Genomic DNA, 19098 nt, shown 5'->3' on the forward strand with positions numbered 1-19098 from the left:
GCCAAATATTTTGTTTGCCATAAATAAATGGCTTGATCAAACAACGAATAAATCGTTAATCCTATTTCAGTGAATTTAGTGACATTACATTTGCCTTATCTTCAAGAAGTCAAAAATATAAATATACTTTGTTTGAGTTTCAATTCTTGGCACAAAATTAACCAAAATAGAACAAGTGGGTTTTTTGATAAAAAGAGACAGTATTTCACAGTTAAGTTTGTACTTTTTTTCAAGAAAATTGGATAAATAAAAATCTTTCGTGAGAATATTACGAGTATGGCAAAGATTTCGAAAATTGACTTCTGTTGTACAAAAATTTTGTAGCCCTGAATTTTCAGTTTTTGAAAACATCATAACCGTTATTTTCGTCCCCTATTTTACAACTTAAAAACTCTCCTACATATCGGTTGTAGAAACTCGAAGCTTCTCCAGCATATACATGTTGAAAACGGCGCCACTAAGTTTTCCGGTTTGACCGAAGGTCAGGAAGTACTGTAATACACATCTTGTGGATTCGTTGTTAATGGGTGTACCAGCGTTAACCAGCATTTGAATTGCGTCAATGGAGTTCTCCACTCGCGTAGTAGCTCCACGATTGCCAGATCCCAAGTAGCATAAATGGTTTATAAGTAAACGGACATTGGTCGATTTACCGGAAAAGCTCTCCCCTGAAAATACAATATGTTGCGGCTCCTTATGATGTAACATATCCTGGTAAGCAATGTCCGCCACAGCAAAAATGTGTGGCGAATTTTGTGAGCGCGACTTAAATTTATATTTACTGTGAAACTGAAAACAAATCATAAATAATGAAATTATTTTAATTTTGCGTAGAATATTTTTACCTCTTCATCGAAATCTTTTTGCAAATCGTTCGAATTTAGTGATAATAAAACGTCTCCGATAAAACTATAAGAACCACCAAGCTCTATGCGATTTCGCAGTGACTCCAAAATCATTTCTTCTGTAGCATTCTCGATAGCAGCCAAGTCTTCTGGATACATTCGTTCTGGTTTTCCATCGAAGCGTTTTATGTAACCTCTATCAACAAAGATCTCTGGTTCTTTGTATATCGCTGGTGCGTCTCTACAGAAAACGAGTAGTTCACGAATATCTGCTTGCATCTAGTTATGATAATCGATAAATTTTATATTCGCTTTTATTTCCTATACTGCGAGTTTATTATACCTCTTCATCATTGTCGAACAGTTCATTCAGAAATGGATGTTCGATCATTTCCACCATCATTGGCCTATTTTCAACATTTTTTTCCAAACACTCTGATACGAAATCATTTATTTGTTGAGACCAATTCGTTGGCCGTAATAAAGTAGGCGGAGGGTTACGCACTATTTGGAACATAACACGTGTGGGATGCATATCAGCAAAAGGTGGTTGGCCATCTGCCAATTCAATTGTTGTAATACCTAGCGCCCATACATCTGCCCTTGAGGTGACTTCAGGTTCCTCTAAGCAATGAAACTCGTACTTTAAGTATTGTTAACAAATAGCGGTGTATGTATGTATATACATATTTACATTCTTCTATAGCAAAAAAAAGCATATATATGTATACGTATGTATTCCAATGTGCATAAATAGAGTTTTTCAATAAGAACGGGTCGAAATTGAATGAAATGAGCAATCTGTGAGATATTAACTAAAATGGGTTTTATTTGAAAGACCTGTGTATTCAAATGTGAAATTTTCCCTTACTCTGCTACATAAATCACATAAATCTAGCGGCATAGAAAAAGCCTACCAGGTGGAATCTTGCGATCTTGGAGGCCAATTCAAGTAACCTGGGATCTGTTTCCAAAAAAATAAAGTCTTATAATAAAGGGTGATAAATTTAGGAGTATCGGATTTTAAATAGAAATAAAACAAACAAATTCAAATTGAAAGGGCAACCTTTATTATTTTTGTGTAGACCCATTCATGACAATTATTTTTTAAAGATAATGTTGGCTGTAACTGGACCGTAATTCGGCCCTGGCTGGCCCTGACTCCCTGGAGGACTTTGGTCGGTATCTCGTGAATAACTTTAGTAATGTTGGCTGGTTTATCCATAATGCACTTAGACTTTACATATCCCCGTAAATAAATAAATAAATGCCCAAAATGTGATATCACACGATCTTGGTGACCCATCCACTGGTCCGAGGGGAGAGATAAATTGCTCACCGAAACGACGCAGTAAATCCATTCTTTCACGGCCATTCGCCATTCACTGTTGCATTGGGCGCTAGCAGCGTCTGTGAACAAATAAGGACCGATGATTCCTCCAGCCCATATACCGCACCAAACGGTTGTTTTCAATGGATGTAATGGCTGTTCTTGAATGGTTTTGGGTTGCTTCTCAACTCAAATACAACAATTTTGCTTACTGATGTAGCCATTAAGCCAAAAATGAGTATCATCGGTGAACACCATAAGCGCGCGATAACACTCTTCACATAGCGTCGATTTTTGTAGTACAATTGTATTATTTGTAAAGGCGTCGTTCTACTACTAAATGTCAATGAATACGGAAAAAAATCATATATTTAGTTTGGCAGTAGTCACGCGCGACCTGTCACTTCCAAGTATCTCCTATCTGATTACCCCTTAGAAGTGAATTGCTTGAAAATAGTAACTTATTTCACAAGTTCGTGTTTTTCAAAACATTCCTGTAAAGTACAAGCCAACTCTCGTTTTGTGAGGATTGTTTTTTTGCACAATTCCGTTTTACCTAATTATTTTTGTTAACCTTGCTAGGTTCATACTGAGTTGAAAAAGTTATGTAAGAAACTGAAGAAAAAGAGACTTAAGCTTTAAATTGAAGATAATGATCTTATGGAATTGACAACAACAACAATGTTGAATTCTGAGCAATTTTTGGTCCTCAGTAAACTTGCGCGAAATGAAACATGCACAGACCCTTCGTAAGCCCAAATGATCAGTTAAAATGCGATAAATCGATGTTTTGGAGATATTCGACTCTGATTCCATGAATTTCAACGATGATTTAGGTTCATTCTAATCTACGAACAATTTCTATGGAGTTTTCGGTGATTACTGATTTTGGGGGGCCTCTATGTTCATTATAATTGATGTCCTCGCAACCATCTCTGAAACGTATAAACTACTCATGAACTCTGGCACGAGATTGACAATTATCGCCATGAACTTTTTTCATCAATTCAAATGTTTCGGTAAAGGTTTTACCGATTTTAAAACAAAACTTGATATTAGCTCTTTGTTCGAAACTCATTTTTGTACCGATGACACAAACATACCGACACTTTAGACGCAATAACTTCGCTTCCACTTAACCGAATGTTACCAAGCTTTCACTGGAAGTCAGTTAGGAATACAACTTCCAACGCATTAACTCATTAAAAAGATGGCGCCAGTCTTGTTTATTTTGTACTTCACCTAGTATAACATTTCGGCATACGAGTATTTATGACTGTTGCATACTCGTCCCGCCAGCGGTGCAGGGGTTAAAATATGCCCGAAGTAAGGTATGCCTGTCGTAAAAGGCGACTAAAATCTAGGTTTACCAGTGCCTGATTAGTATAGGAGCTCAACTGGCAGTGTCTTCGGGCCCGATGTCTTACCGGAGACCATAACTCAGTACCACGGGGAACAGGAGCTCTCAGAGTTCGCTCTGACCTGTTCTTGGGAACGGCCCTTCGGGGAGGTTTTCGTGGTGGCTGCGGTTAAGACCTAAAGCGCGGGTAGAGCCTTTTTGGCTCGATGTAGAGTTGCATTGTAACCAGGTGCCGGGACTTTCAGAACGGCAGAGGTATGGGTAGGCCTCGAGCCCTACCAAGACGGTTAGTGTGTCCATGCCACACTGCCAATTGGTACCTTAAATGCTTTTTGCATTTTGGGGCGCTGATCAACGCATTATTTTGATCCGTGTGCCTTTGGGTACCGTGGGTTTAAGCTGTCGCCAGCAGGTACTCACGTAAGAAACACTGGACGCTGTTGCATACTCGTACTAGGTAAATAGTTTTGGATTTTTGGAGAAGTAATATTAAAGCTTGGCGTTGAGTTATCTAAATTTGTATACTCTTTGTAACTTATCATATGTGGTCATGGACAAATTGACGTGGCTGAGGGGACTCTTCCCATACTAAATGTTAGTGCTGGCAGGCACATCGATATAATATCGATACATCATTGTTTTTAAATTAACTTCAAACATCGATGTTTTTCCCCGTTTTGGGCAAACACCGATGTTTTTCCAGTACCACTAAATATACTGATTATGTTAGACTGTTCTCTTATACATACATACATATACATAGTAAAAACCGAAATATAATCTTACTTGCACTCAGCGCAGTTACAACCTCTGGCGCCATCCAACAGGGTGATCCGATGCATGTGCCCCGCTTACCGAATGTTGAATCTACTTCTCGCGATAAACCGAAATCACAAAGTTTCACTCGCCCATCCTTTGTAAGTAGGATATTATCACCTCGTATATCTCTATGAATTACGTGATTTCTATTTAGCTCAATAGCTCCACGACATGTTTCACGTATAATGTAAGCGATATGCTCTTCTCGCATGCGACGTTCCAGTCTTACCAATTTATTAACCATATCCACAGCTGTGCCACCACTGCAATACTTTATATAGGGTTATTATTTGCAACCTCATATTTACTTATTCTTAATTACAAAATTATCACAAGAGATTAGGTAGTTTAATTGTGAAGGGGTTTCTAAAGCGTTTTTCAGTAAGAGTGCTTCAACTTTTTTTTTGAATAAAACACAAACGGTTTGACTTTTTTAACTAATTTTTTTTATTATCGAGTTTGAACATATACATTTAAGTACGAAATTCGATTTCTTTTGCATGACCACCGCGTACACGTTTTACGAAGTCCAAACGTTGAACCCAATTTTCTACCACTCTTTTGCATAAATCGGCCGAAATTCCAGCAATTTCGCGTTCAATATTGGCTCTGAGCTCACAAATCGTCGCCGGCTTGTTACTGTAGACCAATGACTTCACATAACCCCAAAGAAAATAGTCTAGAGGCGTCAAATCACACGAGCGCGGCGGCCATTCGACCGGCCCATTTCTGGAAATAATGCGCTCATCGAACTTACTCTTCAACAAATCAATTGTAGCGTGTGCTGTGTGGCTTGTGGCCCCGTCCTGTTGAAACCACATCTCGTCTAAGTCCATACCATTCAATTGCGGCCAAAAATAATCGTTAATCATGTCGCGGTATCGATTTCCATTCACAGTAACGTGGCGATCGTTCTCGTCAACGAAAAAATATGGGTCAATTACACCGCCGGCATGTAAACCGCACCAAACAGTGATTTTTTCGGGATGCAACGGTGCCTCATGAATCACCTGTGGATTGCTTTCTGCCCAGTAACGCATATTTTGCTTGTTGACAAAGCCATTGAGTCAAAAGTGAGCTTCATCACTGAAGATGATTTTTTGGAATATTTATAAATTTTCAAAAAAAATTTGCACGATTATTTTCATAAAAAATTTGCACGATTTGCAATCGTTGCTCAAGTGTGTAGCGTTTCATGATGAAATGTATACTAATGAAGTTTACAAATGACAAGCGAAAAATAAAAAATATTGCGTCGTTCGCCCTCCCTATCGGAAAAAAGTGGAAGCGTACCTATTGAAAAACGCGTTACATTTTTAAATTTTATAAATAAAGATGTTATTATATAAACAAGTAATAACTATTCACTTTCAAGGAAAGTGGTTGGTTACGTATTTAAATTGTGAAATATCCAAATAACACTGAAGCAATAGCTTTCGACTTCTGCAGGCAATCAGGCGTAAGCTATATGGGAAGAAGAATCTTTTCCGAAAACACCACGTTGAGATACCTGACCTATGACGATGACATCTGTCACGCAAGTTTTCTGATCTTAAGGCTATGGTAACGTCCGTGCAGCCACCTCTGAGTCAATGGACATCGATGGACAACGGTTCCAGAGCGTGGAGAAGTTTTGCTACTTTGCGAGTATTATCGACGGAAGTGGAGGCTCTGACATAAATGTGGGACAAAGAGTATGCAAAGCGAAGTCCGCATTTGGCATTCTCTATGGAAAAACAAGAACATAATCGTCGGTACCAAACTGAAAATATTCAATGCATGCGTTCAATCTTTTTTTCTATATGGGTACACTACTTGGAAGGTTACAGTGACAATTACAAAACGACTTCAAATTTTCATCAACCGCTGCCTTCCACGCATACTCCGAATCTTGTGGTTCCGTAAAATAAGCAGCTCCGAGTTGCTTAGGATTACCAACCAGGTCGATATGGCCTGTGAAGTGCGGAGAAGGAAATGGCAATGGATTGGTCACACACTTCAAAAAGACGACAAAGACATGGCTAAACAAGCGTTAAGGCCGAACCCGTTCCAACAAGCAGGACCTTCAATTGGAAGACCTCGTACAACCTGGCGAAGATCAACCGAATCCCAAATGGCAACTCTTGACTTATCATGGAGCGAATTGAGGGTTATAGCGCAAAACCGTACTCGCTGGTGATCTGGAATTGTTGACGCCCTATACTCCACAAGGAGTTAAAGCAACACATATATATATTATATATATATATATGACATAATTAAAATCGCTAATATAATCATATTATTTTTAATTAATTTGTATTTTAGTTTTAGATTATTCTATTCACATATTGTTTATATTAACACTAAGGCAACAGTCAGTAAGAACCTTTGTGTTTTTTAAATAAAATAAAATAAAAAAGTCCCTTACCTCCATGACAAACCATATTTCATCAGGCGCATTTGGCTTTACAAGTTTATAGACGCCATAAAATTCTGGCAGGTTCGGGTGGTTGCAATGATCACGCAGGGTGCGGTATTCTTCTTCGATTGATACTTGATGTTCTTCATCATAGTGTTGAATTTTTAAAGCTACCATCCGATCATTCTCCAACTCCTTTGCTCGAAATACCTTTGCGTTGACACCTTGAGCAATTTCTTCGTAGATTTCAAATTTGTCTGTCGGATCCGGCAGTTGTGTGTAAGGTAAATACATTTTTTGTGTTTTTCAAAATCCTGAAAAAGTAAAAAATATCTTATTAACCCTTTCGCGATATTGTTGCCATATGGCAACAGTAAACTTTAAAAGGCCGTCAACACTCCCTTGTAAAAAATATCAACTTTTTTGTTAATATACATATTTTCAAAAATTGAAGTTTAATCGTTAAACAGAAATAAAATAAATAATAACCGCCCATTATATATCGGTAATACAACATTTTTAAAGAAAGCCTTCTGGCATATAGCACTTCACTCTGAAATTTGTATTTTGCATTTTTAGATTTTTGAGGCATTTTGGGCAAATGTTTTCAACAATTTTTGAATAAAGTATATAGAAAAATGTTCAATCTGTCATTTGGCATACAAATATTTTTTCGCTCGCAGCTTTAAAAGCTGTGCTAATTTTTAAAACTAAGCTTGTTGCCATATGGCAACAAATTTGTCGTAAGGTGTTAACTTGCATTAGATTGCAGAAGAAGTTTATTTGCGATTGAAACGAATACAAAACATTTGTTGCCATATGGCAACATTAAAAAAAAAGCTCTTAACAAAAAAAAAAAAAATTTATTTGTATTGTTATTGGTCCTAAAATAAATACTCAGACAAAAATTTGGATTTTTTGGATGGCGCAATAAAAAGATGTAGCGAAAGGGTTAATTAAAGTTCAGTATTTAATTTAAATATAAAAAGAAGTATTGTCATTCATATAACCAGCTCTTAAATTATATTGTTTATCTTAGCTTCAACTCTGCTAACTTTGAGGGTCAGAGACCTCTGTCAGCCACTAAATGAAGTTGGAAAAAACGTGCCTTTAAATAATTAAAACAGTATAGCAAGATTTTGTTGAACTCAGACAAAGGGTGCTGAATTCGCTCTGCATCAAATTTTAATACAATTTAATTTGAGCTCTGACCTCATTTCTCCTGAAACGTTAGAGAAGATTCTAGACACATACATTAGACCCACAAATGCGCCAGACGAATTATCCAAGGCGCAGCATGCTAACACTAAAGGCAGATCTACTGAAACTGCACTTCACTCACTTGCACTAAACATAGAAAAGGCGTTAGAATATAAGAAATATGCTATAGGAGTAATTCTAGATATATCAGAGGCCTTTAACAACGTGACGAAAGATGATATTTTAAATAGCATGGAGTCACTTAGTGTGCAATCCGTTGTTTACCTATGGATAAGGCAGCTATTAGCTAGCAGAAAGATAAGAGCGGAGTGAAACGATGCGAGCGTCACCAAATATGCATGCAGAGGTACTCCGCAAGGTGGGATACTATCGTTGCTATTATGGTTACTTGTAGCAAATGAACTGCTCAAGAAATTTGACGGAGGGGCACCAAAACTGGTGTGATGAATAACACACCTAAAACGGTACACCAATGGACATCTCGCGCAGGGCTAGGTATAAACGTTGGAAAACGGACATGGTACTTTTTACCAGAAAGTACAAGGTCCCGACGTGGAACCTCCCGAAGCTAGGCAACAACGAACTACTTCTCAAAGATCATGCAAGGTACCTCGGAGTAATTCTAGACAGTAAATTGCTGTGGAAGCGCAATGTTGAGGAAAGGGTGAAAAAGGCCAGTAACGCGTTGTACGCATGTAAAAGAATGCTGGGCGTTACTTGGGGTTTATCACCCTCTCTGATGCATTGGTGCTACACGAAAGTAGTTAGACCAATATTGCTGTGTGGGGAGTGCGACAAGAAAACTAACATACTTAATGCCACTAGAAAGTATTCAACGACTCAATGCTCTGTGCAGAACAGGAGCGATGAAAACCACTCCAGCGGCGGCGCTGGAAATGATACTCAGCATACCACCTATTGACCTTATGGCGGAAAACCTGCAAGCGAAAACCGCGAGGAGGTTGTGGCTGCGGGGGTATTCTCCTGCAGGCCCTTCGGTCACAGCTCAATAGGAAAGTAGAGCTCACGTTGAACGGACTACATGACTCCGTACTTTAATTGGGAGACTCCGTACTACAATTGAAGAGGAGGGATGGCACAAAGGCATGAAGCCTGGCCATAGAACTTTTCACATCTATACAGACGGTTCTAAAACTTTAGTCGGAGTGGGAGCGGGTATTTAGTGCTCAAAACTAGGGATAAGGCAGCCTATCAAGCTGCCAGACCACAGCAGTATTTTTCAAGCGGAAGTTTTTTGCTGTGGGTAAAGCCGCGGAGCTAGCCTACACTAGAACTAGAACTCAACAATTAATATATACGTGGACAGTCAAACAGCAATAAAAGCAATAAGCTCATATTTTATTTAGTCCAAAAATGTTCGAAAGGCTAGCCGCAAACAGTAGACTGCATATCTATTGAGTGCCTGGTCACAAAGGCATTATGGGGAACGAAATAGTAAATGAGATAGCAAAAAGTGCTGTTGGAGTACCGTTTGAACAAGAGAACGACATACCAAAACCGCTAAATACAATATACAATGAAATGGACGACAACATGAAAAGGCGAGTGGAAGATAGGTTGACTAATCTAACCACATACAAAACAGCAAAAGTCATGTGTAGAACTAACGACAAAAAACTGGCCCAATTCGTACTTGCGCTCTGACGAACGGACTGCAGAACTATGGCTAACAGGTCATAATCTATTGGCTACACATGCTTACAAGACAGGGATTGCTAACACGGATAAATGCAGGAAATGCAGAGAGGATGTTGAGGAAACTCTCAATTTAATGATATTCGCATTGTTATCTTTCCCTTACCACAATTTTAACGAGTTTGCGGTAACCCGTTTCATACCGAAAATCGATAAGATAAAATCAGCTGTAGTGGAATTAATTAACGATATTCGCTTTGTTATCTTTCCTTAATCAAAATTTTAACGGTTTTGCTATTCGGTAACATATTTCATAATGAAGATCTATAAGACAAAAACGATTGATCGTAAAGTAAACAAACATTCCACAAATATTAAGTTTTTTCGGCATTTCGTAAATCTCACTTGCACTTTTACCACACTTATGCAATGCAATCCCTGTAATGCGATTTTCTTTAACTCTCCACTTAATTGTTAACAAGCGAAATTCGCCACGAAACTGAGTATAATTTATGACTAGGCAATGCATACGAACGAAAGCAAAAATAATGGAACCTTTTTCTGCGAATTTTCCTCGCCGTGTGCATTACAAAATAAGTCACAGAACTTAAAACAGCAAGACTAAGTATGTACATATATTATAATATATATAGACGCATAAGTGAATGTCTTAAGTAAAATTGGTCAGGGTCGGTCGAAAGACAGATTGCCTGAGTTTTGGCCCATTATGTAATATTTCTTAGGAGCGCCCGTAGTAAAAAATACTCAGTCTCCGACTTTTACGCATAGCGAGCGTTTCATTCTTTAGTTTTGTGTGTTTTCTGACTCTATGCTATCTACATAGCTTACGTGGGTTTCCATTTGCACATCCTTTTTCTATCCATGCATTTATTTCATTTATTTACATCCAGTGCCAACACCTAATTAAACTACACCTTTGGTTAAGTGCTAAAACCATGACCGATAGCTGAATAATAAAAAAAAATATTTAAAAGCAAAAACAAAAACACATCTCTGAACACCCCTTTCATTAGTTTCCCCGAGCTTCCGACTACCAATAAAGCAATTCCTAAATTCAAATTGGAATCTGCCGACAAAAAAAGCCTTTGTCTCACTACTCTTGCTTTGCGGTTCATGAATCCTGTGAAGAAATCCAGTGAGTAAAGAATTCCAAACAGTTTCAAAACTGCATGACGGTAACGTTTCATTATTAGTGAACAGCAAAAGCATTTCTGAAAGATTTTTCTTCCTAAAAGAACTTCGCGGCATATGTCGTATAAAAGTAAAATATCTCGAAAATCCCAACTACAGCAAGGGAACAGTATGTATATGCACCATTCCTAATCAATGTACCAGGTGAAGAAATTGTGAGTGAACTTAGACCCCAAGGAGTGGTCGCTGTGTATAAATTCCAAATAAAAGGTAGAAATGAGAAAATGTTTCCTACTGTCGTTATATTACTAAAATTCGACCTCTTTCATACCCCTGAAAAGATAGAGATTGCTTGGCGAAATGCTCGTATTAGGCAATACATTCCTAACCCCATGCGTTGTAAGAGCTGTCAATCGCTCGGACATACGTACAGCCAAATTCTCTATGTGAAAATTCTAACTTGCCCAAACTCAAAAGTGCACCATACGAGAAGCCATAAAAACACACAAAACAATCACACCAAATTTCTCTGAGAATTCTCGTTCATTTGCTTCGATTGTTTCTAATTCAAATAACAATATTGAACTAAACAACACTCATCCACAAAATAAGATTATTGCCAACTTACAATTTGACATTCCAACGCTACAAATGCAGGCGATCTGCTTTCCACAATCCAACTCACAGCTTAGGCAAAATACTCACTCTTTTATCCAATCTCTCACTTCATATTCGATACAGGCTCTATCGCAAAATCAAGACAGCAATCAAGCTGTTGATATTAATTTACTTTAGTAAGTGCAAACATCGTATGATATATGTATATGACATATATGTGAGAAACAACCCTATTATAACTTTAACTCGACCTATAATAATCAGACAATAGAAAACGTTACTAACTTGAAAATATCAAGCATAAGTTTTGATAAGACTTTTAGCTTTGCGGAACATTGTAAATATCTAAAACGTAAACTTAATAATACCTTAAATCTCATTAAATACTTCGCTTCAAAATACAGTAATGCTCTTCAAAATTCTTTAATAAATCTAACAAAATCATTAATAATATCTTGAATTAAATATGGTCTACCAATATATGGAGAGTGTTCAAAAGGCACAATCGCGAGCGTGTCAGCACTCTACCATTCATCGATTCGTAAAAGTCTTCGAGCTTTCCCAACCTCCCCGTCAAAAAATATTTTAGCCAAAGCTTGACTTCGCAGACTGAGTGATAGAGTAATGTCTACTACACTCTGTGGTATCTAATAAGGGATAAAATTCCTTGGAGTGGTTTTCTATTCCCATACAGTTCGATATTTACCACCGAGACGATTGTCAACGCCTTCTCTGCTAAGGGAAAATATAGAATCTGCACAGATAGTAAATTTGTCATCGCAGCTCTGTCGAGTGCAAACAGAGTGCATTCGAAAGAAATTGTCTCAGCAAAAGGCAAAAATAAAAGTTATGTGGGCCCCTGGATGCAGCGGGATTCTTGGCAACGAAAACTATGATGAAGCAGCAAAAGATGTCAGCAATATGCAGACATTAGGTTTCGAAACTTTTGTTAAAACCGACATTGTCAGGATAGCCGATAGTAGCTTTTACTCAATTATAAAGTAGAAATGGATGGATTACATACAAGCACAACTAGAAATCCATAAATCCAGAACGACTAAAAGCAATTGTTCCAAGAGGAGAGACACTACAGCAGGCAAAAATCTTCTCCTGGCTCCGACTAGGACATACAAATATCACTCACCAACACCTTCTCAAAGTAATGCCTGCCCCAATTTGCTCAGCGTGTAACTGTCCATTATTCACATAACTACAGCACCATATACAGCAACGGCAGAAACAACATCTTTAAAGACAGGAAACCTTCAGATTTATTAAAAGAGAATTCTCTAGAAAATATATAAAACATTTATTGTTTTATGTTCCAAATTGGACTAGTTTATCTTTTATAATTCTGTTTATTGATTTCCCACACAATTCAATTATATTCTAATAATTATGTAAAAAACCTATTAGTGTTACAATATTTTTGACCGATACTCTTAGTTTCTAATGCCTTTCATAATGTAATATAAGTATTCATAATTGTATTTCTAATAAATAAATATAAAAAAAAATTATGTTAAAACCGTATGTTATACTTTGTGTGTGTTTTCCGATCTCACTAGAATTTACAAACTTTAAATTTTTTACAGCCAATCAGTTTATTTGCTTAAACCACAATGAGCTTATATAATCTGTTCTCTGCTCAAAAAGAAACCACGTCAGCTATAGTACATAAACGCTCACGGACTCCCTTGCCAGAAACGGATCCCAAGCATGCATAGAAAGATTGAGCCTAGAGGAAAATGCCCAATAGAATCGAAAAAAATGGTGTTGCTACAATGTATGTATTTATATAAAGTAATTTAAGAAAAATGGCCAAATAGTCCCAGTCTCTCATCATCTCATATCCGTTATGATTCGCAAAAGAAGCCTCGTATAGATGTACATATGTACATAAATTTTAGAACTTGATGTTCCGTGAAGTAATGGCATAACTTGACTGCTTGACGTTTCCATGTTCACCATCATCCGACGTCGGCATCGCAGCAACGTGTACGGTAAAATTAATGTAATGGCGCTATTTTTTTTAATAAAAAACTCGCCTTTCCTTTGAATGTACGACGAACAATCGAGTAAGGGCACAGGAAGCAAAGCACAAGGAAGCAAACCAAATAATTCAAGATAATTCAGCAAAGTGCATCCATCAATAAATCCGTGGAGCTAACCGGTTGTGCTGGTTAAAAAGAAAGATAGTTTTGTGTAGATTATAGAAACCTGAAAAAAGTGATGAAAAAGGACATCTACACATTACACTTTAACCGGTGCAAAATAGTTTGACACGCTTAATTTAAATCGTGGTTACTGGCAGGCGGAAATAGAAGAATGTGTTGCTAGAAACTAGTTAGCTGGTTCGTTTATTACTAGTTTGAAAATTACTGTTGCATGCAAAGTGATTGTTTTTATTTAACGCTTTCGCCAATTACCAGTAATACACAACCATTTGTTTATAAGCAGCTGTCGGAGTAAAATAGAAAAAGTAGTGCCAATGAAGATCATTCACGTGAACTCTCTCCCATACTGGCTCAATAAGCGCTTACTTCACTTGTGAGAAAATATTTATTGCTGGGCCATCTACCGACAACCTTTCCTGAGCAATATGTGTCTTCATTTTATTTCCGCACTTCTAATGCATTCCAAGCTTCCAATGCATTTAAAAGTCCTTCATGTACACATGTTGGCTACTTTAGAGAAGTATGGATGGGCAAATATTGCCTACAGATTCAGCAGCACGTCTCCCCAAAACCATTACTCAACAAATCTGTACAACGTAAGGATTGGCAAACTGTAGAGTCAAAAAAGAGACAACTCGAAAGCTCAGGTAAGCCCCAAAGCCTCTCAAAAGCAAGCTAAACTTGATGATTATTGGCTGAATAGCACTCAGCCTACCCAAAATAGATTTACTTCTCTAGAAATTCCAGAAGAGGATAATCCCAAACACCGTGAAAAAACTCCAAAGCCCCCGCCAATATTTGTTACCTCACCATTACCCCACTAATAAAGCTCCTAAAAGGAGTTGCCCAAAAACTCATATGACTTGAAACTCATTAATAGTAACCAGGTCAAAACACAACCATTTACTCCAGAAGTCTACAAAGTTATTGTGACTCTATTGGAGAAAAAACACACGAAATTATATTCTTATAAGTCCAAGCAGGAGGCAAACTTTATACACCCTTCCATAGCCACAGAAAATATTTCACAAGTGTTGAAAGAGCTTGGTCATTCAGCAGAAAATATCTACAACATCAAGCATTGCCGAGCTAAAGCCAAACTCGAACGAGAATTGTCTTTGAACCCCCACGCCCGAAACGCGAATTGCCAGCCAGACACTGAGAAATAAGAATGAGAACCCTGCACCTCTCACCCAGTCACAAAGTTCATCTAGACCCATCGCTGCCACTCACCCGCCACGAATTCGTTTTCATATTCTCAAGTGATCCCAAAAAATATAAGAGTCTCTCAGTCTCCCAGACCCGAAGCCCAAAGAAACAACACCCAAGACATCAGGGGAAATACGATAAATGATGACGCTTCTCAGACAAGTCTTGCAAGAAGCCTCCGCAATGATTAATCTGCTCGTTACTCTCACGACACAACCCTGAAACCCTTTAAACCCATAAATATTCTGTGGAATGCCAATGGGCTTTTTAAACACATACTAAAAATAAAAACGCGACTCAAATTTCACGACATAGATATTCTCCTAATATACGAAACGCATTATAAGCTATTTTCAAACTCCAAATTACAAGCTATATAGCACAATGCACGCCGATGAAAAAGCTTATGCTGACCCTGCTATTCTCATTATGGGCCACATTAAACACTACAGCTTAAATTCTTACTGTACAGAAGCTATTCTAGCCACAAATATTGTTGTGGAAAACTCGAAAGGCCCACCCAAAGAGTATAAAAAATTCTTCAAAACCGAGAAAGTATAATCTTATCGCCCCATTAGCTTAACGCCCTTTGTCTCTAAAGTTATGAAATCCCGTTTTCTCAAAAGATTGATGCCCATACTTCAAGGCCGAAAATGAATCCTAAACCATTAATTCGGCTTCAGAAAGACATAGGCTACCATCGAACAGGTACACAGGCTCGTAAATAGTATTTACAAAGTTTTTGAGCAGTGTTGTCCAGCCGAAGTTTTCGCCATATTCCAAGACTTTAAATAAATAATAATAATATAATATTATATTAATAATAAATAAATGCAAGACTCGCTACCTATGAATTACATATTACATTTCTATAAAGTCCTTCCTCAATGACCGACATTTCTTTGTTAAGCAAAGCTTAGCTCACGTGCAGGGCAATATAATTAGTCCAATCCTATACTTGCTTTACACGCACGATTTACCAGTCTCTGAGGAAACTATCGTTGGAACTCTTGCATATGACACCGCTGTTCTCGCAATTGACTCTAACCCCCAGAAGTTTTCATTTAAACTCCAAAAAGGACTAGATATTTTAACTCACTGGTTAAAACATTGGAGAATAAAATCCAATGGGACAAAAAGAGGTCAAGTAACGTTCGCACTCAATCGAAGCGCTTGCCCTCCCGTAAAACTCAATAATATAATCAGACCCCAAAATTATTTACGAAATATATTGGTATGCTCCTCCACAGCAAGCGTACATGGAAAACACATATTTGGACTAAACGTAAGGCACTTGGAATCAAACTCAAAAATCTGTACTGGCCACTTACTCACACTCTACAGAACCATATTAAAACCAATATGGACCTACGGCATACAGTTCTGAAGCACTGCAGCCAATTCTAACATCGAAATACTTCAAGGATTACAATCGACAACATTTATAAGTAGAATTATTACAAACGCACCATATTATATCATAAATGCCCAAATCCATCGAGATCTCAAATTTTTCACAATAGCTCAAGAAATGTGATAAAAAAGCTTGCCACATCACACAATATAAGACTCCAATCGCAATCCAATCTTTAGTTGCAGAAATAACTCTCGAATGAATCTCCTTTATATTAATAAGCAAAAATCTAATAATCGTTGCACCACTTCCATGCATGATTCTAGACATGCAATGTTTGTTTTACAAATCTTTATCTGATGGACCTATTTTTTTGATTTACAGAGGATGCCAAGTACGGTTTTATTAATTTTTCTTGTGAAGTGATATGAAACATATGTGAGCACTTAAATGTACCCGTGTACGTAAATATTGCATTTACGTTTACATATGCACTTGTATATATGTAAGTAATAATTTTCAAGAGTATAGTTATTATAACTCGAAAACGTATACAAACTTAATAATTTTATTGTAATATGCACAACAGGAATTTTGAAATAACTGTTTGATATACATTTTATATATTTTTTATACTTTTATGTTTTATGAATGTTTTAGAATTTTAAATATTTTTTAAATACAAACCTATAGATCTTAATTTTTACTTATTTTATATTATTAAACTAAATTCACACGTTTACTAGCTTTTGAAAAACTTTACTTCACCGTAACAGCCTGCAGCTCCATACGCTGCATAACGCGCACTGAAATTGTATTGGAAAGGAATTGAAAATTCGCATAGAAACCTTTCAACAGAAACCTTTTAAGTTATTTGCGAATAAACGGTTTAAAATTGACTAATGGGATGAACATATTTATATAAGTAAGAGTAAACGTAGATATGTGAGTACATTAGGATGGGACGAGTACCACAAAAAATAAATAAAATACTAATTTACTGCGTTTGCTACAAATATTAATGTTTTCAGAATTTGGTGAAGGAGATTCTTTTATTTTGCCAAAAATTTTCAAACTCCTACTAAACCTGTCCAAAGTTCCTTCCATTACACATATAGTATGTAGTTATGCAAATAATTGGAGTCTGTGAAACTTTCGTTTAATTTTTGGGCCTTATAAACATGTTTCATATAGAAAATTATTAACAGGGGAAAAAACTGGTTTATTTACTGTATATTATTTTATTTATTAAATAATTAAGACTTGTTTTACCAATGAAACACACCATCCCATTTTCACGTAAAATCGGCTGCTGAGGCCGACAACCCACATAATTTTGTTTTTGTTTTTTATCATATCTTAAAGCTATCATATATACAAAAAATTTAATTTTAAATTTAAATTTGCCTTTTGGAATAATTTGAACCTGAAGGCGATATTTAAAAAATGTTTTTCATCGAATACGGCATGTATTTGTATTATTTTATGACGCATTTCCATTTCGGCTCGATGCTCGACAGTATTAAAATAGTTATTATAGCAAACCCGGCCCCCTTCGCTGGGCACACTAAAATAGAATAGATATGGTTTAGAACAGAAAATATATGCTTTTCATATTATTTATTTCTTTATTCTTTATTCAAGCGCTTTGGCATTAACAATATTTTTTGTTTTTCTATTTGTTTTTGAGTAAATATAAAATATAAATTGAAAATCAGGAAAAAAGAAGATTGTTTTTAAATTTAAAATCAACGCATATGATCATCCATGAATTTTTCGTTTCAATTTATATGTTTTATTAAGCATTGGAGCTTTTTTAACCATTATCCATTTATATTTTTCAAAAAAAAAAAACGAAAAAAATTTTTTTTCCACGAACACATAATTTCATTCGGATTTCACATTAAATTCTCAAATTTCGTAAGAAATTATTCACTGTTCCAAAATCCACTCCAAAAAAATTCACAAACAATTTTTACATGTTGCACTTACTTTTTCCTTATGGCATCCAAATCAGAAAGAAATATTGACACATTGTAACTCACACTGTCAATTTGACAGTTCAGTTCCGCCCCAAGCGTTAAAAAAGTAAGCGACATTATGGCTGGTTCAAAAGAACGATGTACCCGTTGCCAGTGCTCCGAATTACAACCACATTTTACGAAACCCATTTTCAATACTTACTTAACAATGTGCGTAAGTTTGGTTTAATTCGGTGCAAAGACACGGCGGGTCCACGTTTTGGCATATATTTCGAGACCCTAGTCATCAATAGGTATGAAAATTACCCCGTATTAAAGCACTTATCAACAGCTTTCATTTGATACCCATATTGTACATACACAACCAAAGGTTACCCGGGTCCACGTTTTGACCTATATCCCGAGACCCCAGTCACGTAGCGGCATGAAAAATACTTTGTACTAAAGTAGTCACCAACAGCTTTCATTTGATACCCATATTGTACATACACGTCCGAAGGTTACCCGGGTCCACGTTTTGACCTATATCTCGGGACCCTATATACCAATAGGTATTCAAACTATACGGAAATCATCTTCAATACCTACTTAACAATGTGTGTAAGTTTGGTTTAATTCGGTTCAAAGACACGGCGAGTCCACGTTTTGGCATATATTTCGAGACCCTAGTCATCAATAGGTATGAAAATTACCCCGTATTAAAGCACTTATCAACAGCTTTCATTTGATACCCATATTGTACATACACAACCAAAGGTTACCCGGGTCCACGTTTTGACCTATATCTCGAGACCCCAGTCACGTAGCGGCATGAAAAATACTTTGTACTAAAGTAGTCACCAACAGCTTTCATTTGATGCCCATATTGTACATACACGTCCGAAGGTTACCCGGGTCCACGTTTTGACCTATATCTCGGGACCCTATCTACCAATAGGTATTCAAACTATACGGAAATCATCTTCAATACCTAC

At 36.9% G+C, this 19098-nt stretch overlaps 1 protein-coding gene across 2 annotated transcripts in view; it reads right to left on the bottom strand.

The window, feature by feature from the left end:
• Positions 1-16944, bottom strand: part of LOC129247206 (neither inactivation nor afterpotential protein C) — a 52648-nt gene extending 35704 nt beyond the window's left edge. For both annotated transcript variants that reach the window (XM_054886218.1, XM_054886220.1), the window contains exons 1-6: positions 16830-16944; positions 6765-7069; positions 4322-4625; positions 1189-1469; positions 846-1124; positions 401-789 (exon numbers count right to left, since the gene is read on the bottom strand). In XM_054886218.1, the coding sequence (XP_054742193.1) occupies positions 401-789; positions 846-1124; positions 1189-1469; positions 4322-4625; positions 6765-7049 (1538 nt within the window). In that variant the 5' untranslated portion in view covers positions 7050-7069; positions 16830-16944. The remainder of the gene's footprint in view (positions 1-400; positions 790-845; positions 1125-1188; positions 1470-4321; positions 4626-6764; positions 7070-16829) is intronic.
• Positions 16945-19098: the final 2154 nt, after the last annotated feature.

Source organism: Anastrepha obliqua, chromosome 5 (genome assembly GCF_027943255.1).
Source record: "Anastrepha obliqua isolate idAnaObli1 chromosome 5, idAnaObli1_1.0, whole genome shotgun sequence".
Classification (NCBI taxonomy): Eukaryota; Metazoa; Arthropoda; class Insecta; order Diptera; family Tephritidae; genus Anastrepha; species Anastrepha obliqua.